Consider the following 23,005-nt stretch of genomic DNA (forward strand, 5'->3'; position numbering starts at 1 on the left):
ATTTGCCTTTTGCCTTTGTGCTTAGCACAGTAGATATAATTATTTCCATCAGTAACACATATTTGACTATTCCCGGCATGCAAATATTTAGCTTAAGTTACTTACAGAGCAATTAATAAATTTCTTATGAAATAAAAATCATAGTGAAATAATTCATGGCTTTATGATTATTATTAACCTCATTAATATGTAGTATCGCTGCGCTTTAACTAGAAGGTTCCCAATTTCAAATCAAAACATTTCATAACATGTGCAAGTATACATATACGTACAAGTTTTCAAACAATTGAGATTCAAATATTGCTAATTTACTTTTATCTCAAATAACCTAGAAAAAGCGCGGCAGATTTAACACTATTACAATAGTAGATGAATTTTACATCGAATCGAACATCTTGCAATCTATTCAAAATCTACAATAAATCTTCCTTAATCGCAGATTTTATTCATGAATGACTTTAACTTTGAATGTTCTGAATGATAAACTCTTGAATGCTATTGACTTTTCGCTCCATTTGCGGAAACCAGGCTATGAAGGTAAAATAAAGCGCCTTGTTTTTTTAGTAACTTTAAATCCTTTTCAGTGTACTGTTGGCTCCTTTAAAGACTCTTCTGTTTCTTTTACATTTTTTAAAGTCTGTTGATTACGATTGAAGCACGTTTTACTTTTGTCCATTGTGCCATCCGTCGTTACTTGTCAATAAGATAGTTTTGTTCTCATTAAAATTAGAAGGTTTTTAGTTCCAATTAGAGCATTGTTGGTGCATATCGCGGTATTTAAACCAGTTCTAATAACATATCGAATTATTTATTTTGCACCACAAATTTTGAATGACATGTAAGTTTTTATAGATCAATATAGAACATAACTCAAATCCTTATTTCTTTTAGACTATTTGAGCGGTGCTTGAAATTTGATGATTTGAGTCGTATGTGTCGTCAAAAATTATATTTAGACGCAGTTAATTTTTATGCAGAATTAAGCATTTTAACTATCTTATTTATACAGGTTAGATGGTTACAGTCTTTTAATCTTTTAAACTTGTGACCATTCAATCTGTACCAAGGAAGTGAAGTGTTCAACTAAAAGTTTCCAAAATATAGGATTTATGTTATGTTCCAATATGGCAATGTCCCCCACTGAAATTTTAAATAAATATTTAGATTCTGTGTACTTATGTACCCCTATTCTTGAAATAATACAGTAGTTAGTAAAGAAAGCCGAATGCGTTTTTAATTACTCCCATGATTGGCCAATTTCCTAAGTAGGTACTTATATAATAATTATTTCTTCTATGTATGATATTGATATGTTTGCTACACTTTTCGTATGTTTGTGCTGTTCCCCTGACGTGGATCCTGCATGACATTGGCAACTTAGGGGATTGTAAGTATCACCCATTTGGCATGTAGTTTCTCCTAAATATTGGCTTATCTTTTAATAAAACTATGTTCTGTTTGGAAAGTTAATTCATAAAACTTACTTTAACATTACATTTAGAGCTTAGTACTTATAAATAAAAATCAATGAATCAAATCTTCCAAATGGAATCAAGTTATTATCATGAATACTTTTAACATTCTTGTAATAATTTCTCTTCCTTCCGATTTTTTAGAATATGACGAAGCTAAGGTACATTTAGGGCTATCGAATTTAATAGACAAGAAATACCAATAGCTTTTACTAATTTTCCCTTAATGTAGAAACAAAATAATGTAGTTTAGATTTAAAGATATTTTAAGGATATTTTATCTTGATTAATAATAAAATTAAAAATACTTGCAATCAGAAATATCGCATAATAAAGGTAAGAAAAATATATTACTCCAAATAGGTAATATAAACAACAGTATGAGAAAAACAACTAATAAAAATCGAGTACAAACCGAATAATAATAGAATTTTTCTTTTTCCAGGAAAAGGACGACGGACCTCTTTGCAAGTTCTATGAAGTAATAATGGACTTAGGGCCTAATAATCCTTTTCTCAATGAACTTACTTTAGCCAAAGATACAACACTATTCGCTCCATCTAATGAAGCTTGGAAAGAGCTTAGTGTGCAGAATATAATCAGGTAAACATTACCAATGTGAGCTAAACTTTTTGAAAGCCTTGAAGAATATTTGAGTTAATAATATATAATATATTACTTTTTAGGAATCATCAAAAACTTAGGGACATATTAAATCTACACTTAGTGCGGGAAAGACTGCCTATGGATGCTATCATCCATAACAACATGAATCAGGTAAATATATTTTTATTACCAAAAATATTAATACAAACATGTGCAACTTAATTAAGACGCTTTGACTTATCTTGTTTAATAAGATTTGATTCTCATTTGGAACTGAATTGCAATTTAATTCAAAATTGCAACCTTGTACTTCTATAACAAGTATTAATATTCCATGTAATTGAATTTCGTAATTAACACTATTGGATTTTATTCCATTTCTCCGCTCCGGTATTGCTGCTTTTTGGAATCAGAGTCCGGGAAGTGTACGTTAAGTGGATTATTAGATTTATGGAACCAACCATCATTTCACCCTTCTTTGGTTCCCATTTTAGTTTTCCATTTCGATAGTGCGTGATCATTGTTGTTGCATGGTCCGTTTAGTTTCTTAATTTAGTGTTTCCAATTATTTTTTCTAAAGATAGGTTATAGATATTTTGTGTTATATATTTTGTGACACTTCCCTGTTTTTATGATTGTCGTATCTTTGTTATTTAGAACTAGTACCTTCAATTTATATAGATAAATGTATTACGTTTAACTTTCTTTGGTAAATGAATTTATTTTAAAAAGTAGGTACATATTAAGATTCAGATTTTACAAGTAAAATGTATAAACTTAAATATGTATGAAAATATTTTGTATTTCGTCGACTCTACCTACTCCATTTATTCACAATTAACAATCTACCTACAAATTTGTCAAAGTATTTCCCGGATTTTTACAATCAAATCAATAATTTTTTTATTGTCACAATAGCAATAACCAAACACCGCCTTTAAGAAATAAAATTAAGTGGTAAGCTAAGTTTCCTTTTTAGTTTTTTACCTGAAATATTTTCAATCAATTACTTCTAGATTTACCAAGCGCCGACGGCTTCCCCTCGGAAGTACCTCTACTTCAATGTACTACTGCACGGTCACAACCAAACGTTGACTGTGGAAGGAGGCGGTGTCAACGCCACAGTCACCCAGCCCAATATCGCCGCTACCAATGGTTTTGTCCATATCATTGATAGAGTACTTGGCGTTCCATATACGACTGTTTATGAGAAAATGAAGACTGACCCAATGCTTAAGTAAGTTTCAAAGCTTGTTCTCAAAATGTTTTACTTCAACCACAGAATAATTTGATAATTCTTGAACGGAAATTAAAATAAAGTTTGCCAGAAAAAGATTATTTTAGTATTAATAATTCAAAACTTTTAATAAAGGTTCTTAAATTCATCATACAAAAAACAATTCTATTAAGTATTTGTAAACTTTTAAATCTGCAAGTACTTCCAAAAATTTATAATGCCTAATTTTTCAAAAAAAATCATTTAACATACCTACGAAACTCACAGAAAATAGAACTCTCAATCATGAATTAATACACTTATCATTATTTTAGCATTACATACAACCTCGGCAAACGGCAAATGTTTAATCACCAACTGAATGAAATGGAACATCGGTACACGTACTTTGTGCCCCGGGATCACGCTTGGCTCAAGTTCCAAATTAGACATCCGTCTGCATTCAAGGCTCTCTTTAAGGAGAAGTTCGGTTACTTTGTAAGTAGACCTGAATTACACGCTAGCTCTGTATATTTTAATTTGTATGATTTAAGTTTTAAAATAGTTTATTTTGGATATTAACTTACATGAACTTGGATACAACTTAGATGAACTAAGTCATACTTATTCACTACGTAAAAAACAGTAAAGAACTATTTGCCGGACACACTTTCAATCTACGAGAGTAAAATCACAGTTTTATTTATTTTTTCATAACAAATAAAGATTATAATGATGGACAGCGAATTCATATCTTTTCTGAAAGCAGCCAAATGACAAATAGTAAGCTTTAAATTTGTCAAACCTGTTAATAGCTAGCTAGATAAATATGTGTTACATAATATTGCTATAACAAAATATAAGTGTTTAGAAAGAAGCCATTCTTAGAAGCTCAAACTTTGGGCTGAAACATTCATAAAAGCCGTAATATCTTACGGCTTTTATGAATGTTAATTTACAACCCAAAAAATTAAACATGTACTTTCAGACGAAGCAGATTCTTGAAAGGCACCTTATCCGAGCTGAGCGGGCTTACACAGTATCCGATTTGAAATTACTTGCAAATGAAACGCATCCGTTCGTCTTGCCGACTTCGCGCGACCCACTTCGACTGCGTGTGAAGGAATCCGATAAAAGTAAGCTCTGTTTATTTATTTTTACATCGTCGGCTTAGGGACCTTATTATTCCTCTTTATATATATTATTTAAATGAACTCAAACATTGAAGCAAGTAGAAATAGAGAAAAGATACAGAAATTAGAGTAGAGTAATCATAAATAATAATTAATTATCTATTTTTCGAACAGACTACTATGTGGAATGGAACGGCCACTGGATCCACGTGTTTAGACCCGACGTCGAATGCACCAATGGAATCATTCACGTTATAGATGAGCCCTTCGTCCTAGACGCAGACATCAGGGCCACGGGCAGCGCCGACAATATTCACTTCGCATACGCTCTCTGGGTACTCCTCCTCTCTTTTATCTTTACAAGAATTCTCGGAAACTAAATGTTCAATTTGTTGAGTCAATTTTTCATTTGCTAAATTTGAAACTGTAATATTTACAGTTTGTGGAAATTGTGTGGTTTTAGTTGGCTGCGATACATTTGATGGGAAGTAGTGACCAAAGCATGGGTGTTCCACTAGATCAGATCTTATGATAAATAATTTCTTTTTTTGTATGTACTGATTAGTTAAAAAAAATAGTTTTTTCGTTAACATTCTCAGTGGTCATAATTCGGCTTGATATAATTTTGTATTGATAAATATTTCGACAGTTGTTAGTTCTTTTGTAAAGTATTTAGAATATCAATGGCAATACAGTTTAGGTTAAATGTATGAAATATGGATTTGACTGCTAAAAATGTTTAAAGTTTCAATGAAAACTATACGCCCCTAAAAGCAGTGGCATAATCTGTTTGTGTGTTGTTTGAATGGCGTTATTATGGGCGAGTTTGAGCATTTTCTGATAAAACATCAGATTAAGTGTATTCACTTTCTATGTGTAAGTATTTATGAAGTTAAAAATCAATTTAATATATGTAATCAGTACGATCAAATATACCTTTCTAAAATAATGCGTCACTGCCATGTTTTAAAATACGGAAATTAATACAAAATTTAGCAATGCAATTTTATTTATAACCGACATGTAGAATACTTTGAGCTCTTATCAACTTGTAGAGTTCCAATAATTATGATATCATTAAAGATATGTTTCAATTTTATCTTAAGCAAAATGAGCTGTTTAGATACTATAATAAAAAAAATATCTCCTTTGTACCATTCTTAAAATTTAATTCTATCCTAGTTCTGTTTTTATTGGAATTGTCATTCAATTTTAATATTTGGTCCGTTGTGCCTTCTTTCATTAAAAAAATATGTACTTATAACTACAAAATTATTTAAAGGTTCTTGTCTGTTAAAATCTCGAAAGTATTTTAGTCTACCTTATACACATTCCATGTTAAATCTTGAAATATTTATAACTGAATATTTATTAATGTTATGTACCTCTTACTTCAGACTTTGATTTCACGTTTTCAATTACCGTATCAAGAACTGATTCGGTATATACTAATCCTAAAATTCAATAGTTTATCCAACAGAATTTCTTTAAGCGTACAATGCAGATGCGCTAAATGTGCTCTTGTTTATATCTACCACCAATTAAAAGTAGTATTTTTCAAAATGAAATATCCCTATAAGAAGTAAGTATTACAATATATACAATACATTAATATGTATGGAGAAATTATTGGAGATTTTAGTGACATTTAATGTATATAGGAATGAATGTGCTTACGATTAATTATTAATTATTAATTATTAATGGTGCAGTTGTGATTCTCCTTTATTTACTAAGCTGGTGTAAATAATTTATGTAAGTTATGAGTGATATTCATCAAGTGATTATATTCTTTGATAGCTGCTACATTGATGCGACTGATAACGTCACTTCGAAACTAATAAAGTATAACAAATATTGTTATCATTTTAATGCTACTTAAAGCAAATAAAATTTGATAGTAAGTATACCAGCATCAAACCTGTCTTGATATATTATTATACACATTCTCGAATTCGTTTGTTAAAACTTATCCATTTGTACTTATATACAATATTTGGAGTCTTTGTACAACTAGGAACCAAAACTTCTTCTGATGTAATATATTTATGTATAAGCAGTTTTAAACGCATTTTATATAATATATCCTGTCGCTTTATACATATAACATGTATATGTAGTGTAACTTATCCGACTTTAAAGCCAAAGTTATCTTAACTGGTGAAATATATTAATGTAAGGTTTTACTATACCAATAACAACTAAGTATTTATATGAGATTCCATTGTAGTAAAGTACATTAAGAGTAGCATTTTCAATTAGATACATTTGAAACCAACAATGAAAAGAATTTCTAAATTGTTATGATTATGGTGAGATTGAATGACCCAAGACAATATATATTATTTAGACCAAATATTGTACCAAATATTTGGTTAAGTTTGATATTGGAATCACGTGAAATTTGCTGTATCTCGAAGCTATGTCAAATTAGTTAAAATTATGATGAACTATGTAAGTGTTTAAAGAAGAATTTATGTATAAAATATAGGTATTTAAAATTGAACAACTGTTTTTATTTTTTCAATTGAAATATCCCTTTTCTCTCATTGGAGAAACATTACTAATCTGAAGTGCTATTAGTGCTGGTGTTGCGCAAAATATGGTAAAGTGGTTATATAGCATTACTAGTTTAAGCCCACCTGAAAAGTACCCTTATCCATCTTCGTGCTCCACACTATATGTACGTAAAATTTCATGGAGATCAATTTAGTGGTTGTGACGTGTAAGGCGGACAATTAAACACACACTTTCACAACTATTATATAAGTATGGATGCAATATCCACCAGACAATCTGCTCAATCGTTGGTTTGCTCAAATTTCAATTTTGTTACTAACAACTGAAAAATGGACCCTATTGTCGAAAATATTATTTTTTATTAGGAATATTGGACACTGATATTTACAAATGAAAAGACATTTCCATGATATCAATTACATACCTAAAGGATTGTATATGATGGGCTTAAAGAAGAGTTCAGACGCACTCTGTTTTAACGGAATAATTGAAATGGCGCAACAAAGGTTGGCTCGAGGTTGTCTAATCCGATAGGGTCGCATGATCCCCACAACACAATTCATCGACAGTACAGAACTAACGTTTATTTCATTCTTCTTGTTCCTACAAAGATGAAATCTCGCCAAGACTACATCTGCACTATCCCTGAATACTTCTTACGCTTCATTCCACATTCATTAGTTTTTTCTTGAAAGCTCGGTTTCGGGTACCTTTGGACTGATACACTGGGTACCAATCAAACTAATGTATTCAGAAAAGAGGAAATAGTAATATAGCCTTGGGAATTAACTTTTGCCATCCCACCCGGTTTAGATTCTTAACTGCCGACGCTCTTTTTACGTTATACAGCTTTATCTCTGTTTCACTTTGCTGTGTTTGGTAATCTTCTTGATGACTGTGCAGTGAACATCTATGTATACCAGGTACCCATTAATGCGAAAGTGGAAGGTGGCCCATGATGTTACCTTACCTACAGGATTTTTTTTGGGTTGCATTAAACTTGAATCACTTGTTTGTTTGTAAAAAGCATCGATTTAGTCTGACTTTATCCCAGTAAAATACCCCGCTGAAAAAAAAAACTAAAAATATCCATCGACGTTAGAAAGGTTAAAAAAATTCTGTCACTTTGCCTTCGAAAATTTTACAGGAGCAGTTCATGGAACAGGCTTAAAAAGAATTTATTTGGTTGGTACCTGAAACTGAAAATCGTTTATAAAAACACCGTAATTCAAATATCTGAAATTGAAACTATCGAAATATGAGTTTTGTTACGATTCCCTGATATTATATATAACAGCTGTATAGCGTTTCAGTATGAAATTCGCAAAATTTATATAACCCTACATAAACGTACTTTTATTGGGGTCAGCACAAAATACTTTGCCATTTACGGGTACAGCCTCATTTACGAGATGTCCCCTAGCTGCCATTATCATTTAATATTATCATATAGACACTGTAGAGAAATTCTCATTAACCTTATGTCTACATATAAATATCACCTATCCAAAATACTGTACCGGATATGTGCATGTTCAAAAGTAAGCAAGAAGTAAAAAGCTATGTAAGTTTAAAAAAAAGTCTTAGTTATTGAGATTCAACGAAATGCTTAGATACATGCCGATTGTATAAATTAGGTTTTCTGTGGCCAGAAGCATATTTGTTAGTACCTAAAAAGAATTAATTCCCTGCTGGACAGGAGGATAAAAAATGTCAGCCGCTGGTTAGTTAAGCCGGCTAAGCTCTCCAGAGCCGCGTTGAGGACACAAAATATTAAAAAGGTATCCTTAGGATACTCTGCTAAATCTTTTACAAAATAAATGCAAGCTGTTACGTCGGCTTCTCTTCCTCGGAAAAAAAATAAAAGTTTATATAGAGTCAATTTATCTTCGGTCTAAAGTGGTAGTATAGACGCTTCTGAGCCGTAATGTAACGCACTTCATTTATTTTCCAAAGTTGTTATGTACTTTACGTCATTCCCCTTCAGTGTCTGTACAAAAATAAAAGGGATGGGAGGCTCAGCTTTTATCGAGAAAATGGTGTTGATATTTTTATAAAATACTTAATCTATGTAACCGATTGACCGATGAGACTTCATATAAACATCCATTATACATATAGATAAACATCCAAGACCCAGGCCAATCAGAAAAAGTTATTTTTTCCTCATGCCCTGACCGGGATTCGAACCCCGAACCTCCGGTGTCAAAAACAAGCGTACCTGACACATGAGAATGTACCTAACACATTAATCAATTATTTATTAATTCTTATAATTATTAAATAGAAATCTTATATCTTTAAAAGTCAATCCTTGCATATCACTAACGAAAAAATAAAATAATTAAATAAAACATAAAAGAACGAAGTAAAATGGATCGAGGCGTTTCAAAAAATCCTGTCTACAAAAAGTTGTTCATGTTCAAATGAATTGAAAATTTAAACGTAACGTAAAACTGAAAATAGATTGCAAAGAAAATTAATGAAAGTAAGAATTTGCAATGTAAACGAGATTTAAAAAGGTAAGTTTTGTTTTCTTGATTTCATTTGCGTTATTATTCAGTGATTCAGATGGAAACTTTTAGAAGGTTTTTATATAAATATGATTATACTTTTTGTTTTCTGTATTTAGTTTGTTGCAAGACCCCATCTCTTAGTGCAATGAACTGAAAAATAATATTATTTCTCCATACACGGATACACATAGTTAAAATAAATTAGGTGCGATGTTTTTGGTTTGTTAGAATATGCATTTCATAAGTATGATACATACTAATTATCTAAAAATATGTTAAAAAATAAAGATGACACAAATAGATACAGAATATAATCTTTTTCTGTCTTTACGACAACGTTAAAAACAGATAGACAGGTGGCAAGAGGTTATTATCGGATTAAATGTATTATGAAGTATGATAAATTTACTGATATCTGTAATCAACTATCCATTTTATCAGAATCATATAAAAATAATATTGGTAAAAGATATAAAAATAATATTTCTAATAAAAAGATAAAATTCATATTTTACTTATTTCTGATAGGTAATTAAAATAAAATACGAGAAAGAATACTGCCTTGCGGAACACCAGTGTCTAGGCCACATCACTTGGAGCGATATTAATATGACAACAGAATGCTGCTGGGGACAAATTTTTCTTGCTTTTTTAAAAGAAATGTCATCATACATCAAATGCATTTGTTGCACTTATTTTTTTCTTCTACCCTGAATTCTTTCACTTCTAACCGACAGAATGAGAGAGAAGATACCTAAGACTAGTCTTGTCAAAGTTCGTAAATAGACCAATTGAGTGACTATAGAGATAATTTTTTTAAGTAGGTGTACGTAGCGTATTTTATGAATCTACGAAAGAAGTAGATGTAGGGATCAAGAAGGAAGACTTTTTTGTCTACATGTGATAATGTTGGATAAGCTTATAGAAAATCTATGGACAAATTGTAGGCAACGAGGCCGAAAATATAATCGTTGCAAACACAAGCGGCGATAACGAGCGACCGCCGGGATTTGATCGCTCGTGACCATTGTCGCGGCTTTGAATCTGCACCATATTATGTAATATGCCAGTATTCTAATGGCATTCACTCGATGTATAACTTTTATATAAATTAGAGGAAAATTTTGTTCAGATCGAAAATTAATTGGAACCAACATAAATTTTGTCATCACCTGCTCTTACTACTAACGTCATGGGAAGATCCTACGAGGTCGGAGTAACTAACACGAACTTACTCAAGGACGCAAACTGAAAATCAGCAGTCGCTCTGACCGAGTGATATCTGCATGCACATTTATATTGTGTGTTACAGATTCACAAAAAACTTATTACTTATCTATCTATCTAGATTCAGACAGCTTAAAGAATTCGCGAGAGACAAGTTCTCATTCCCGTAAATAAGCATTGGATGCTTAGAATCTGCAAAAGACAGTATGTAAATGGCATGGTATATAATGCTTATCTATGCTGTTTAAAAAAAAATTATAATAATCTTGAATTTCGATACAATTATCATAACGTTTAACTGATAGTAACCTAATTACATTTAGTGTTTAGTTAGGTAGTAGTTTGGCTTGATCTTGCCCAAATTCAATTAACCCGCAAATGTACTTACTCGAAATTCTGTAATATATACAAACATTATCTACTTAATTAATATGAGAAACCTCGCGCAATTATAATTAGACTACAAAGCACGCAATCAAATGGAATAATAGCCTCTAAATTAATAAATATTGCCAAAAGTAACGTAGGTTAATTTATTCCGACGTCAATTTCGCTCAGGTTATGAATTTATGACTTCTGACTTAAAGCTTTAAATTTATCTGATATCAAAATCTATTTCATAGTCTGTAATTGGTTTTGGGCGGTTTTTGATATTTTGTTAACATTTTAGTTATTTTTATTTTATTTTTGCGAGTGCTGAGTTCAACTCAAATACGATTGAAAATAAAAACACTGCATAAATCATGAACATTTGGCAATATCCATGATAAAATCTCAACATGAAGATTTAATATACCTATTCGGTATTAACTAGCTGTGTTTAAACCATCACGAAATAAAATCTATGTTATTGTGTATTTTTTGAGGCATAAGCAATTATTGGTGTATTATTTTGGAAAAAGCTTCGGTCAGGTATTATCAAATTATGTTATTTTAAATAACTTAGTTTTCATTCGAAATTTTGAACAATAGTGGATGTAAGTAAGATGAAATTACAGAAGCTAGGCAAAAAGTGGTCGTTTTTAAATACTCATACTGAAAATTTAAAGTTCGAGACATTTTTAGTTGATCGAGGTAAAGATACTGAATCAAACAACTACAGGTCCCTGTCTGGCTCGAAGCAAAGTTACACATTAGAGTTAGAAACTTTAGCAGCGTACCGTACCTATATGGGATACGTAATCTCTAATGTTGCCAACTAATTTCGGAAGTAACTTTTGAACGTTTACACTCCATTTGGTGGTTTATCCGAAGACTGAACTATGCCTGGGTCTCTTTGCGTCCGTGAGCATTACCAGAAAATATAGGACTTGCAGTATTTAAACTTGCAAGTCTGTCAAATGTCTTTACAAATTTCACAAGAATAAAACTGCTAATTAAAAAGTCGATTCTTTTCATATATAAATAATTTCGTATTTTCTGAAGTAGAAGTAAAAAACGAATATCATTACAACTAAAAACATAATGCAGCCTATCTGGATTATAGTTAACTTCGACCAAGTAACGCGGAAAAACATTGTTCCACAAAGTTTCATTAAACTTGGAAATAATGCAAATGGAAACGCATATCGCTTTTCCTTTATGCTTATTTGCCACCACAGATCTGAACTTTATACAAATTAAATTTCCAATTGTTATTTTTTATCGCCTGAACGCAATTACAGAAATGAGATATGTTCTGTTTTAAGAAGGCCTTACTTTCCATTAAGTATCTATTATCCATTGGTATGATGACTTTTTTAATAATGTATTGTTTGAGAAGATTGTCTTCATCGCAACATAGGTGTATACACAGTAAAGTGAAATGTTTTAGTGAAAATATGGTACATTTTTACCTCGCAGCTGATTATGTGGTAGTATTATTTACTCTCTCTCTCTCTCTCTCTCTCTCTGGTCTGGTTCTCATGTTCTCTTTGTTCACCATAATGCTTTTGGATCTGGGGTCCACCTTCCGATTTAGTTTTTTCGGACTTCATCGTCCTCGGTTTTAAGTCCAACCATTTCGATGAAAAAAGGGTCTAAGTAATTAATGATACGGAACGCTTCGTGTGCTAATTCGACTCACACTTCATCGGTTTTTGTAGGAAAAGTTGCCTATTGTGATAAACTCCGTGAATTATTACAAAAGAGAATCCAGTTTTTGCTTACTCATATAGGTACGAGTATAGTTCTGGATAAGGCAGACTTACAGATGAATTGAATAGTTTCAGATTCAACATAAATTAAATAATGTCCAATTTGCAGCCAGGGATCAGGGATTTATATGTGTTAAGTTTACCCCTACAACTATAGTGAATTCACTGCATCAAAACACACACTTATCTATCTCGTCTTTATCCCTTACGGGATAACAGAGCCAAAACTCTGTCAGAAGACTCGAGGGGCACGTTTATTTTCGTGGCTCAATGATGGAATTATGATTCTAAGAAAATTACAGGTCGCTTTCCTTACGTTGATTTTCCTCATCGTAAAAGCATTGGTTAGCTTTCTCACTCATACACATAACTCACAATGTAGGCAATAGTTAGTCCACCAAGACTAAAGAAGATTAAAGAAGAAAAATTCGTAGCCTACTCTTTATCCCACCTCTTCATCCAGCTCTACCTGAAGCGGCTCTTGCGTTTTCGGCTTACCGCAGCTTTCACTCCCGCGTCAGCTTACCAATTTTATCTTGATATTTTTACTTTGAAATATCTCTAATGTCCGTTCGAAGAGCCATTACTAACATTGACATTATGACATCTTTCTTCAATAAAAGGTATACTTGAAAAAATATACTTAGTTATATTTGTTTCTATTACTTATTTTGATTTTATGTAATTTTTAATTTAATTTTAATAATTTTGAAGTTGAAATCACTTTTGTTATACAATAAAAATTTAATATAATACCTTGTAAACTTAAGAAAAAGTGAGATTTGCACGTCTCGATTTTTTATTCATATTGAAGCATATAACTAATGTAGATCGAATGTAGGGTGTCAGTGGTCGAATCGGAAAGGTAAGGTTATAATGCGTGTGGCGCAAAAAGGCACAGGTTCGAATCCAACCTCGGCCATAAACTGTGACTATTTTCGAAGTTATGTACATTTTGAGGTTGACTGAAAACCTGACTCAATTCAGGATCCATGGTTAAAGGCCAGGGCTCCTCTCCAGAGTGGTGAGGATACAACTGGGACTAAAGCCAGGAGGAAAGAAGGATATAGCTAAAGTTTTTTTCTGAATTTAAAATAAAAAAAGATAATTAAATTCTGTTTTCAATATTAAATTTGATATTTTCGTGCATGATGTTGATAAAAAACCGAGTAGATTTTTTTTATTTGAAATACAGAACCATAAAACATTGTTGATCTTACTATTCTTACTTTAACATGTGTACCGCAATACTGGTATTGGAATGGAATAAAAAAGCATCACTAATTGTTTCCATCAAATATTCAGCGGATATGAAGAGAGCTAAAGAAAAAAGTATTTAATAATGGGCGGGTATTCTTTTATCGTTCAGGAGAAAATATTTCAAAGAATATCATGGTAATCGAAATTCAAAGATTAGGTACGCAACTGAAATTTTACGGGCCGATGAGCACAAGTTTTTCGATGAAATGGTTTCCATTAATTCATACTTTTTTGACCGACGTTTGGTACTATTGATATAGGAAAAATGTGGTTTACGAAGTTATTCGGTGAAATTTGAAGATTTCTAATAATTTGCAGTTGAATGTTTATGTTTAATTAAGAGTGAGACCGCTATTGTCATAACGTAGAAATATCCGCCGGTGTTATCTTAGTATACTATACAGGTGAATACAGGTTTATTGCTTTAGGAAATATTCGATTAGGATCGAGAATAAAAAAAAACATTTGTATAAAAATTTTTGCAATGTTTTTTATGGAAATCTACTCACTTCAATCGTTTAAATATGCTGTGAAAATATCCTGAATGAATAGAAATTCAGTTGTATAAGGCCATTATGTTAATATCTTGCATCTTTCTCTCTTCTACCTAGAATATTATCTCAATATGTCGACGTTTAGCTAGGTATCTGTCCAAGCCGTGAGCGTTCGCAAAGAAAACATCAAGCAGACAATACAAAACAAAAGAGAAAAATACGCACTTGACCATTCATTTCTATTTTTCTCTTCGTTGAAGCAAAATATCTGGTTTTCATAGCATCTTTGGTACTTACACTACTGAACTGGATTTTACGAGCGAAAAATGAGCAATGCAATTTACAATTAACTTTTATGTGGATTTTCATGTAGATTCAGTGAAAATGTGGTACAGATTTAAACCAGAAATTTTATTTAAAATTATTCGTTATTACAATTTGTGTTTAATCATCTAGGCAAATTATCTTTAATTGGTTTTATATTATAGGTTATAAATGACTGAGTTGGGTGGATAGTATAGTTTTAATAAATTTTTATCATAATAAAAAACAAATCAAATCACTGCATTAAATATTGCATTAGAAGAGTAAAACCTACCTACCAACATAACAAAATGGAATTCCTTTTACTTTAAGAGGTGGGTTCTCATTCATAAATTATAGTCCTTTTGAGTGTTATTATTGTACCTTTGACGATAAGTAGTAGCTCGATAGATGTAAAAAAGTTGTTATCATTTCATCAAATAAAAATCTTAAATAATGAAATTACGTTCATTTTACATGACGCACTTCAACGCCGCTCTGTCCGGAGGCCATCTCTTTTTTCAGGTATTTTCACAGAATTTAATTTATCGTTCGAACACCGCACACCGCCGCTGGCACAGCGAACCCATTTGCATATTCATACGTATCGTCTATCGTCATATATTAAAATGCCTTTTACTAACATAAACGTCAATCTACGTGCAAAAACAACCAACACTCCTTTTATAATAGTGAAATATCGATAGGCGATTTGGCTAACACGGCCGGGAAGTACAAGCAACAAAAACACTGGAAACTTGTTTAGTGTAGTTAATTATTTACTATCTATAAATAGATTTTTTTCTAACTTTTCAACTGTGCTTTGTATTTGTATCCTTCCTACCTAACTGTTATTTATCCGAAAATGGTGCAACAAATCCTTCGAAATCGCATTAAAAAAATTCCATTAGGTAAAACTCGGGGCAAGCATGAATTATCACTTTTCTCACCGTTCCAAAGTTAGCGAGGCTAAAAGTTAACGTTCCGTATTCCTGAAAACAAATTCAGTCCGAGTGCCCGACAGCGGGATGTTACAAATTTAATTCGAATTCGCAAATTCCTATGACTTGTTCAACTCAGAAAGAATTTTATAAAAACAAACTAGCTGTTTCCTGGATTATATTTAGATAAAAAATTCGGGAAAATTTGTTTTTCATTGACATATGTAGAATATCAGATTACTGTGTTTAATTTGTGCTGATGCACAATCAATCTTAAATGTGATTTGATTATTACATTCATACTAACCTACTACTATCAACCCGTATATAAATAAATTTAAATATAATATAAATGTAAATTTTAGGCATTTATGATATTACTGTAGTTTCATCCAAATGCGTGTAACGAATAACTAATACTATACTAAACATTAATATATATTTAGAGTAGGTATATATTTTATATATTTATATCTTTAATGATATCACGGCAAATTCCAGCACAAAGTGTACATATGCATTATAGTTAATAATATCGAAACCACCTTGAAACTAACGCTCTTTGCGGCGGATGCTTAGCATTTTTCTATAGTGGTTTCGAGGAGGTTAGAGCAAACTTCGTTATAGATGAATTTGCGTGGAAGTAAACAACATTGAGCTTGTTAGCTTTTTATTTCTTCGGTAATTGAATCTGCGGGCAGGCCAGCTCAGCCTGGGATATGAGTTACGTTATACTATAAGGGTTAATCGAAAATAGAATAAGATAATGTGGAAATCGGTAAAGAGATTTTTATAAACTGTAGTGTCATTTCAAGTCAAACAGTCGAAAATTATTCAAATAGCAAGTCCATTCAGAACTTCAGTAAATCAGTCCACTGCCTATGCTAGGAATGTTCTTTTTTGTTTTTTTTTGTGTGCATATCTCTATTTATCGTATATACTATAAAAAGAAATATACCCAAATAAATTTTGTACCCGTTTAGTACTTAAAACGAATAATGTGAACTAATCCCCCGAACACCATAATTGATTGCATTTCCAGTTAACGTAAACTCTGTTAATCGAATTGTTGCACCGTTTCACCAATTAGTTATTCCAAGTGCCCAATTCACACGTTCCCGAACCCATCTGTTGCTGGCAATCGTGAATTTAAACGGTGTTAGAGGGCTTATGTACTTAGCAGTAAATTCACATTATTCCAGAACGATAAGTAGGTATTCTATTATATCTGTCAAAAAAATTCAATGAGCTGATGTGATTATTTAGTTACTTACATGATTTTAGTACAGGATTTTACACCACGAAATACTTAAATGTTTTAAATATAGTGTGTACAAGCTGCATTTCCCTTTCTGCATACATTGTTAAAGTTAGTCCAAGGAAAGGATTCTAAACTTGAGCTTCATTTTTACTTTTTTTACTACTGAATCACAATGTGCACTTGGCGTCCGAACCCTTTCTAGTCTTTTGTCTCTTTCAATCCCTTAAAGGTTAGAATCGTGATATATGTATATGTATAAAGACAAATCGTAACGTACTTAACTTATCTTTTACTAAATGTTGTATGCAAATAGTTATGACGCAGACGTCCGCTATCAGCACTGTGTTAAAACTCAACAAAGTTAATCAGTACCTTTTCGATTTGACGTAAAACAAAACACTCTCATACGAAATGTTCTCTCGATTTAACACCTAAACATTTTGTTTTGGGAGATACTAGCTGTTGCCCGCGACTTCATTCGCCCTGAAATTTCACTGATAATCTCAATAAGTCAAGCCAAATACATACTCGTAGTAGCAATAGTTTTCGCGTTATGTGAGTACAAACATACAAGGACACAAATTCTAAAATTTATATTTTTAGCGTTTGATACTCTTAATCGATAATCCACAGACATCGGTCGTTTACTATCTAATAATATGTTGGTGGTAGACTTTTACTTACTTAGTAAAAGTGAAAAGTGAGACAGCTTACTATAACGTAGTGTGAAGTAGTAACAGCACACATTTTGTTTGTTGCACAATTAGTAATCATCCAATTTGGTACGTGTTCCAGTGAAACTAGGTAGAATTTAAAATCTATTTATGTTTTCAAATGTTTATTATGTTTCCTTATGGCTATACTAACATCATCATAAAAGTTCGAAACATCCAACAATACGGAGTCCGAAATGGTAACAGCACACATCCATGTTTGCTGCACAATTAGCAAAGACAACAAGAACAGACTAGCGCCATTCACTGCACATTGCAGCGATTTCATCGGGAGCTAGTATCTCGTGTAGCCTCTAATACAACTAGGGATGCCAGGTTGTCATGCCTTATGGCCGGACAGCCCTGCGAGAGTAGCCTTGGGTGATAAGGCCGGACACTCAACATTGTACTGTACAGTCTTTTTAAAGTATTCATACCTTGGGTTGACAGAAAATGATTGACATTATTGACACTTAATATTTACAGTAAATAATTGATTGTTTAGAATGCTCGCGATGGTTGATGGTTGTGTACTAAATAGTAGAGTCGCGTCGTGTATAAATGCTGATACAAGCAAATGTACGTGTAGGTATACGCTGTTAATTGCAATGTTGAGAATTTTTCGTTTTTTGAGACAAACGAAATGCTTGTTTTTGTCGCCTAAAAGGTGACAGTAAAAGCTTATTCCATTTGAAAGTCTTCTTAGATCGAAAATTCGCCGTCTGCAATGTACGCCATTAAGCGCGCAATACGCGCGTGAATCTTTATTTACAAAATAGAAACTCTAACAAACCCCGAACACCACAAACGTTGGCCGGACAGGGAATCAAAAAGCCTAGTCTGCCTGGCAACCCTAAATATAGCAAGCAGCTGCGCAAGCTGATAGAAGGACGTTATGGTTTCACTCAGCAACTATCCAATTTTGTACGTGTCCCGGTGCAACTAGGTGAAATTGAAAACCTATAATATGCTTTAAGCGAATTTTTAAATAGGCCTACATGATATTCGATATATAAAGCACAAAAGCGTCAAAATTAAATGTACTGCCAATGGAAACTTTTCGCTTTTTAGATAATTTTTATCCGCCTATTGGAAAACTAGCCCACTAACTTTGTTAGTGAAGAAATGTTCTGTTTTCTCTTTAATATATCTAGAACCTATATTTTGCTTTGGAAAGTCGATAAGAAATAAAGAATCTAGAAAAAATATATTACTGTACCGTGTATCGTTCCTTATTGTTAGAAGAGAAAATAAATGGACATAATTATTTTCATATAAAGTTTATACACAGGCATAAGTGATCTATGTCAATATTTAAAAATTATAGGGGGGTCGAAAATAGCCTGAATTGCTTCGAGAAAAGGATGGTACGGCCGTGCCGCTTTTTTTGCTCGACTTGGCGGGGGCACTGCCGTGTCCCCAGATTATTACATCAAATATTCAAATAGATAGATATACTCAATATACTTATTATTTTTTTAATATATAAGTATATAAAGTGTGAAGTTATCAAACATGTAAGTAAATAGGTGGAAATTAGTTTTCTTTTTTAATACTTTCATCTTCATCAGTGTATTATAGCTCATAGTGCTAATTACTTGACCGCCATGTTAATTGTATGACTTCGCTTTGACACTAGATAAAAATTTAAGAATCTATTTCTCTATTTGACCTACTTTCAGATTATGTAAATAAATTAAACCAAGATATCATGAGATAACAAATTTGAATATATTAATAGAATTACAACAGTCTTCGTGAATATTTATGTCGTATACCTACTTATAAAGGTCTTATATATATTCCAACTCACAGTTTGTTGCACAAAATATATTTCAAGTAGGCTAAGTAAACCAAAGTATTTACATTATTCACAACTCAATAAGCATATTTTGTTTGGCCAATATATTAAGGTACTATACAAACTAAATGTTTTCAGAATTTATAACAAGTTACGTGAAACATTTACGTAGAGTCTGAAACTTTCCGGTTCAAGAGTTCAGAAAATACGGATAGCAGTGCGCGACTCATCAAGTGTAGTTTAGTTAATTGTGTACTCAATTGTTTTATGCCAGTCATGGAAACTGCACAACTTAAGCTTACCTTATTAACTTATGATTTCAATATTTTTACACTCGAGTAACCTGAATTGAGGCACTCAGTCATTCATATGCATGCTGCCGCTTCTGTTATAAGATTCCGCCTAGAAGCCATATCTCACCATATTTGAATGCAGCCTTGACACTGAATATGACTTCAAGGAGGCACTTGCATTTGGCGTCTCTCCTGTTCGACGTGATAAATTTTAAAAAACCCGCCTATCTATTTTCAAAGTTAAGGATATCCGCTTTCCATGAAAGGTATGGAACTAGAAGGACACGTGGAATATTAGCAGGCTTTTACCATAGAACAGCAGCATTTGCAGGCAGCTTCCGTTATCTAGCAACCAAGTGCTGGAACAATATCCCTCCACCTATAAGAAATTTGCGTTCCAAATACTCTTTCAAAAAACATCTGAAAGACACATTATTGTCCAAGCAAAAGGCTGGTATACCGCACGGTTGGTCGATAACGGATTTTGTCATATAATTATAATATTTGTATTTCACAATTATTTAACTTAATACCTTACGTCACAATTGTTCATAGTTCATGTACGATATTTATATCTTTAATATACATGATTTTCTATTTACTGTTTATTTATATTACGTATAATATGCACAAATATGAATATTTATATGTAACTGACACAGGATTGTACGTACGTAAAGCTGTGCTGTTGATTCTTAGAACCTAGTAGTTGCGTGGAAATACCGAGTCGGTCAACCGGGTCATAGCTGAAAACCAGTGCTTTGCTTATCCCGAGCAAAGAAATCCGCTGAGCTTATGACCTTTTTGAATTGCTGCGGCGTACACCTGCTTAGAGTTAAGTTATATATTTTTTTTTTTAAATTATTTTATGTTGTATTTGAGAAGCTTGTGTACGTTGAGTTATTTAAATAAAAATTTAAATAAATAAATAATAAAATAAATCATATCAGCACTGGCCAAGAAGTTTTCAGTTTTCTGGCAAGGTTCAAGCAACATATTTAAACTGTATCAAAAACAATATGCAATCGGAAAATATAAATCCTTTGTGGGAGGAATATAGGATGATCAGCAATGATATGTTTTTGCAAGCGTTACTTTTTTTAACACCGCAAAATAAAAAGTTAGTATAGCATACTCGTAGGTAAAGCGAAACATTAAACTTCAAAGTAGGATTGGCCTTTCCGAGCAATACGCACTGGTGCCGCGAAGATAAAAAAAAATCGAAGTCTCAGTACCTACAAAGCACTATTTAGTACAGTTTGACCCGAGAGAGCCTTAGAACTTAAGGTCAAGTAAGCGTCTAATAGGAATTTGCCGTGACATAATGGGATAGTAAATAATGCAAGTGCTATTATGAGTTTCCCCTAGCATATGAATCTTGTACGCGAAACTTGAAACTAGGCAGTTAGAGTTGTGACGACCCTGACGAGGGTAGACAGCGCCCCCGAAGGATTCACAGAGCGAAGGCTGCATAATGTGTCCGTGTGTCACCCTACCGAATAGGAGTACGTTCAAAATGGCTTTTCAGCTGAAAAGAAGAATATGTTACAGTTGTCTGTTCTTGTTGTTCTGTTACAATTTTTATTATTTCCGGTATACGTACTTTTGAATTTTTACTAAAACTCCAAGATAATTACCGAACGTATGTATGTATAAATATGTTTTCTCTTAGTTTTGAAAGGTTTTTATGGAACCTTCAAAAGATGAGAGTGTGTAACTTGTTTATATAAATTTTATGTAATACCTAGTCGAACCAAAACATGTTAAGAGAGCTGACAAATGTGGTCATTTATATCTATATATTCCTACCTTTATTTTCTTCTATTAAGGTTCTACAGCCCTGAATGGTCTAATCGAATTAAGTAGGTACTCCAGAAAATATTAAAATGTACTCCTTATTTATATGTTGGGAAAGAGTACTTAACAGCAGCAAAAATTTAAAATATATATGTGAATACAGTGAATAAATTTACAAAAATACTCGCACCTTTATGGGTTAATCTCTCACATTTGATACACTTCCGTTAATTCCATCCTTTTAGCGGGAATCTATAATTGCGGGCTTTTGTTTATTTGAGTTTTCATTTTCAACTGCTCCGAAAACAGGTATAACACGTCGATGTTATAACATATAAGTATACAGAAATACTTTGATTTTTAAACACAATAAAATAGAACAATCAGAGAAATCGCAAAGTTAATAAATTCAAATACCGAAAGTGTAGTTTTAAAAAAAGCCAATATAACTAATATTGAACGTTGTTATAACAAACAACACTGAATCCCCACTGGAAGACGTCCAGCAAATCCAAGGCTCTTGCTAAACGTTCCCAGGCTCCAACAATATATGTATAGTACAGACGTGTGTGTTTCAGCTGCTACAAAATAAAATCGATTATCTACATAAATTTTTAATAATTAGATAATAACTAACTTAACCACAAATCCGAATGAAAGAGTGAAGATTAATGTTTGTTACTCTTTCACGCAAAATTTGATGACATTAAATACATGATAAGAATATAACCTGATGTTATAAAAATTTTACCGGAAATATTCACGGGAGCGAAGCCCCAGGGCGCAGCTAGTGCATTATAAAAATTGAATTGGAATTTATATGGAAATAAAAAGTACAAAACCCGACAACAGACCTTCCTGTTAACTGTGTAAGTCAAACGTTAGACGCTTAAAAGAGACAATTTATTGGGGTACCACATAAATCTCCTTTTTGCTGGCATGATAAAGATTACCCGACGAAATAGTGGAGCCTTTTCGCAAATCGGGTTGTGTTGACAGTACCTACGTAAGATTACTATGAGTTTCCCTGCGTACAAGCGCTAGCGACAATAGTTAAATATTTGTATGAAAATCTGTCGTAGTAGTCAAGATAAACATTCCAATGTTTTAAACAATTTTACTTTATTTAAGCTTATTGGGAATTTATGTAGCTTTTTCTTAAATTTTGGTATATTTTGATCGGACTTTACCCATTAGAGATGCTTTGTAGAATCCCAACAGTTATTTCATCATAGTCGCTAGCGACTATACTGCGTGAAAACCCAAGGTTATACTGTTCTGTCGTATCGTATTCTCGCTCCAAGAACTAGTTCTACT

At 32.4% G+C, this 23,005-nt stretch overlaps 1 protein-coding gene across 1 annotated transcript in view; it reads left to right on the top strand.

Moving 5' to 3' along the window:
* The window catches only part of LOC106134644 (fasciclin-1), a 56,091-nt gene extending 49,179 nt beyond the window's left edge, over positions 1–6,912 (top strand). Inside the window, exons 8-13 of the mRNA XM_013334739.2 lie at positions 1,918–2,075; positions 2,159–2,249; positions 3,095–3,315; positions 3,630–3,792; positions 4,283–4,430; positions 4,602–6,912. Of these exons, the coding sequence (XP_013190193.2) occupies positions 1,918–2,075; positions 2,159–2,249; positions 3,095–3,315; positions 3,630–3,792; positions 4,283–4,430; positions 4,602–4,807 (987 nt within the window). The 3' untranslated portion in view covers positions 4,808–6,912. The remainder of the gene's footprint in view (positions 1–1,917; positions 2,076–2,158; positions 2,250–3,094; positions 3,316–3,629; positions 3,793–4,282; positions 4,431–4,601) is intronic.
* The last annotated feature ends 16,093 nt before the right edge of the window (positions 6,913–23,005 follow it).

This window comes from Amyelois transitella, chromosome 9 (genome assembly GCF_032362555.1).
Source record: "Amyelois transitella isolate CPQ chromosome 9, ilAmyTran1.1, whole genome shotgun sequence".
Classification (NCBI taxonomy): domain Eukaryota; kingdom Metazoa; phylum Arthropoda; class Insecta; order Lepidoptera; family Pyralidae; genus Amyelois; species Amyelois transitella.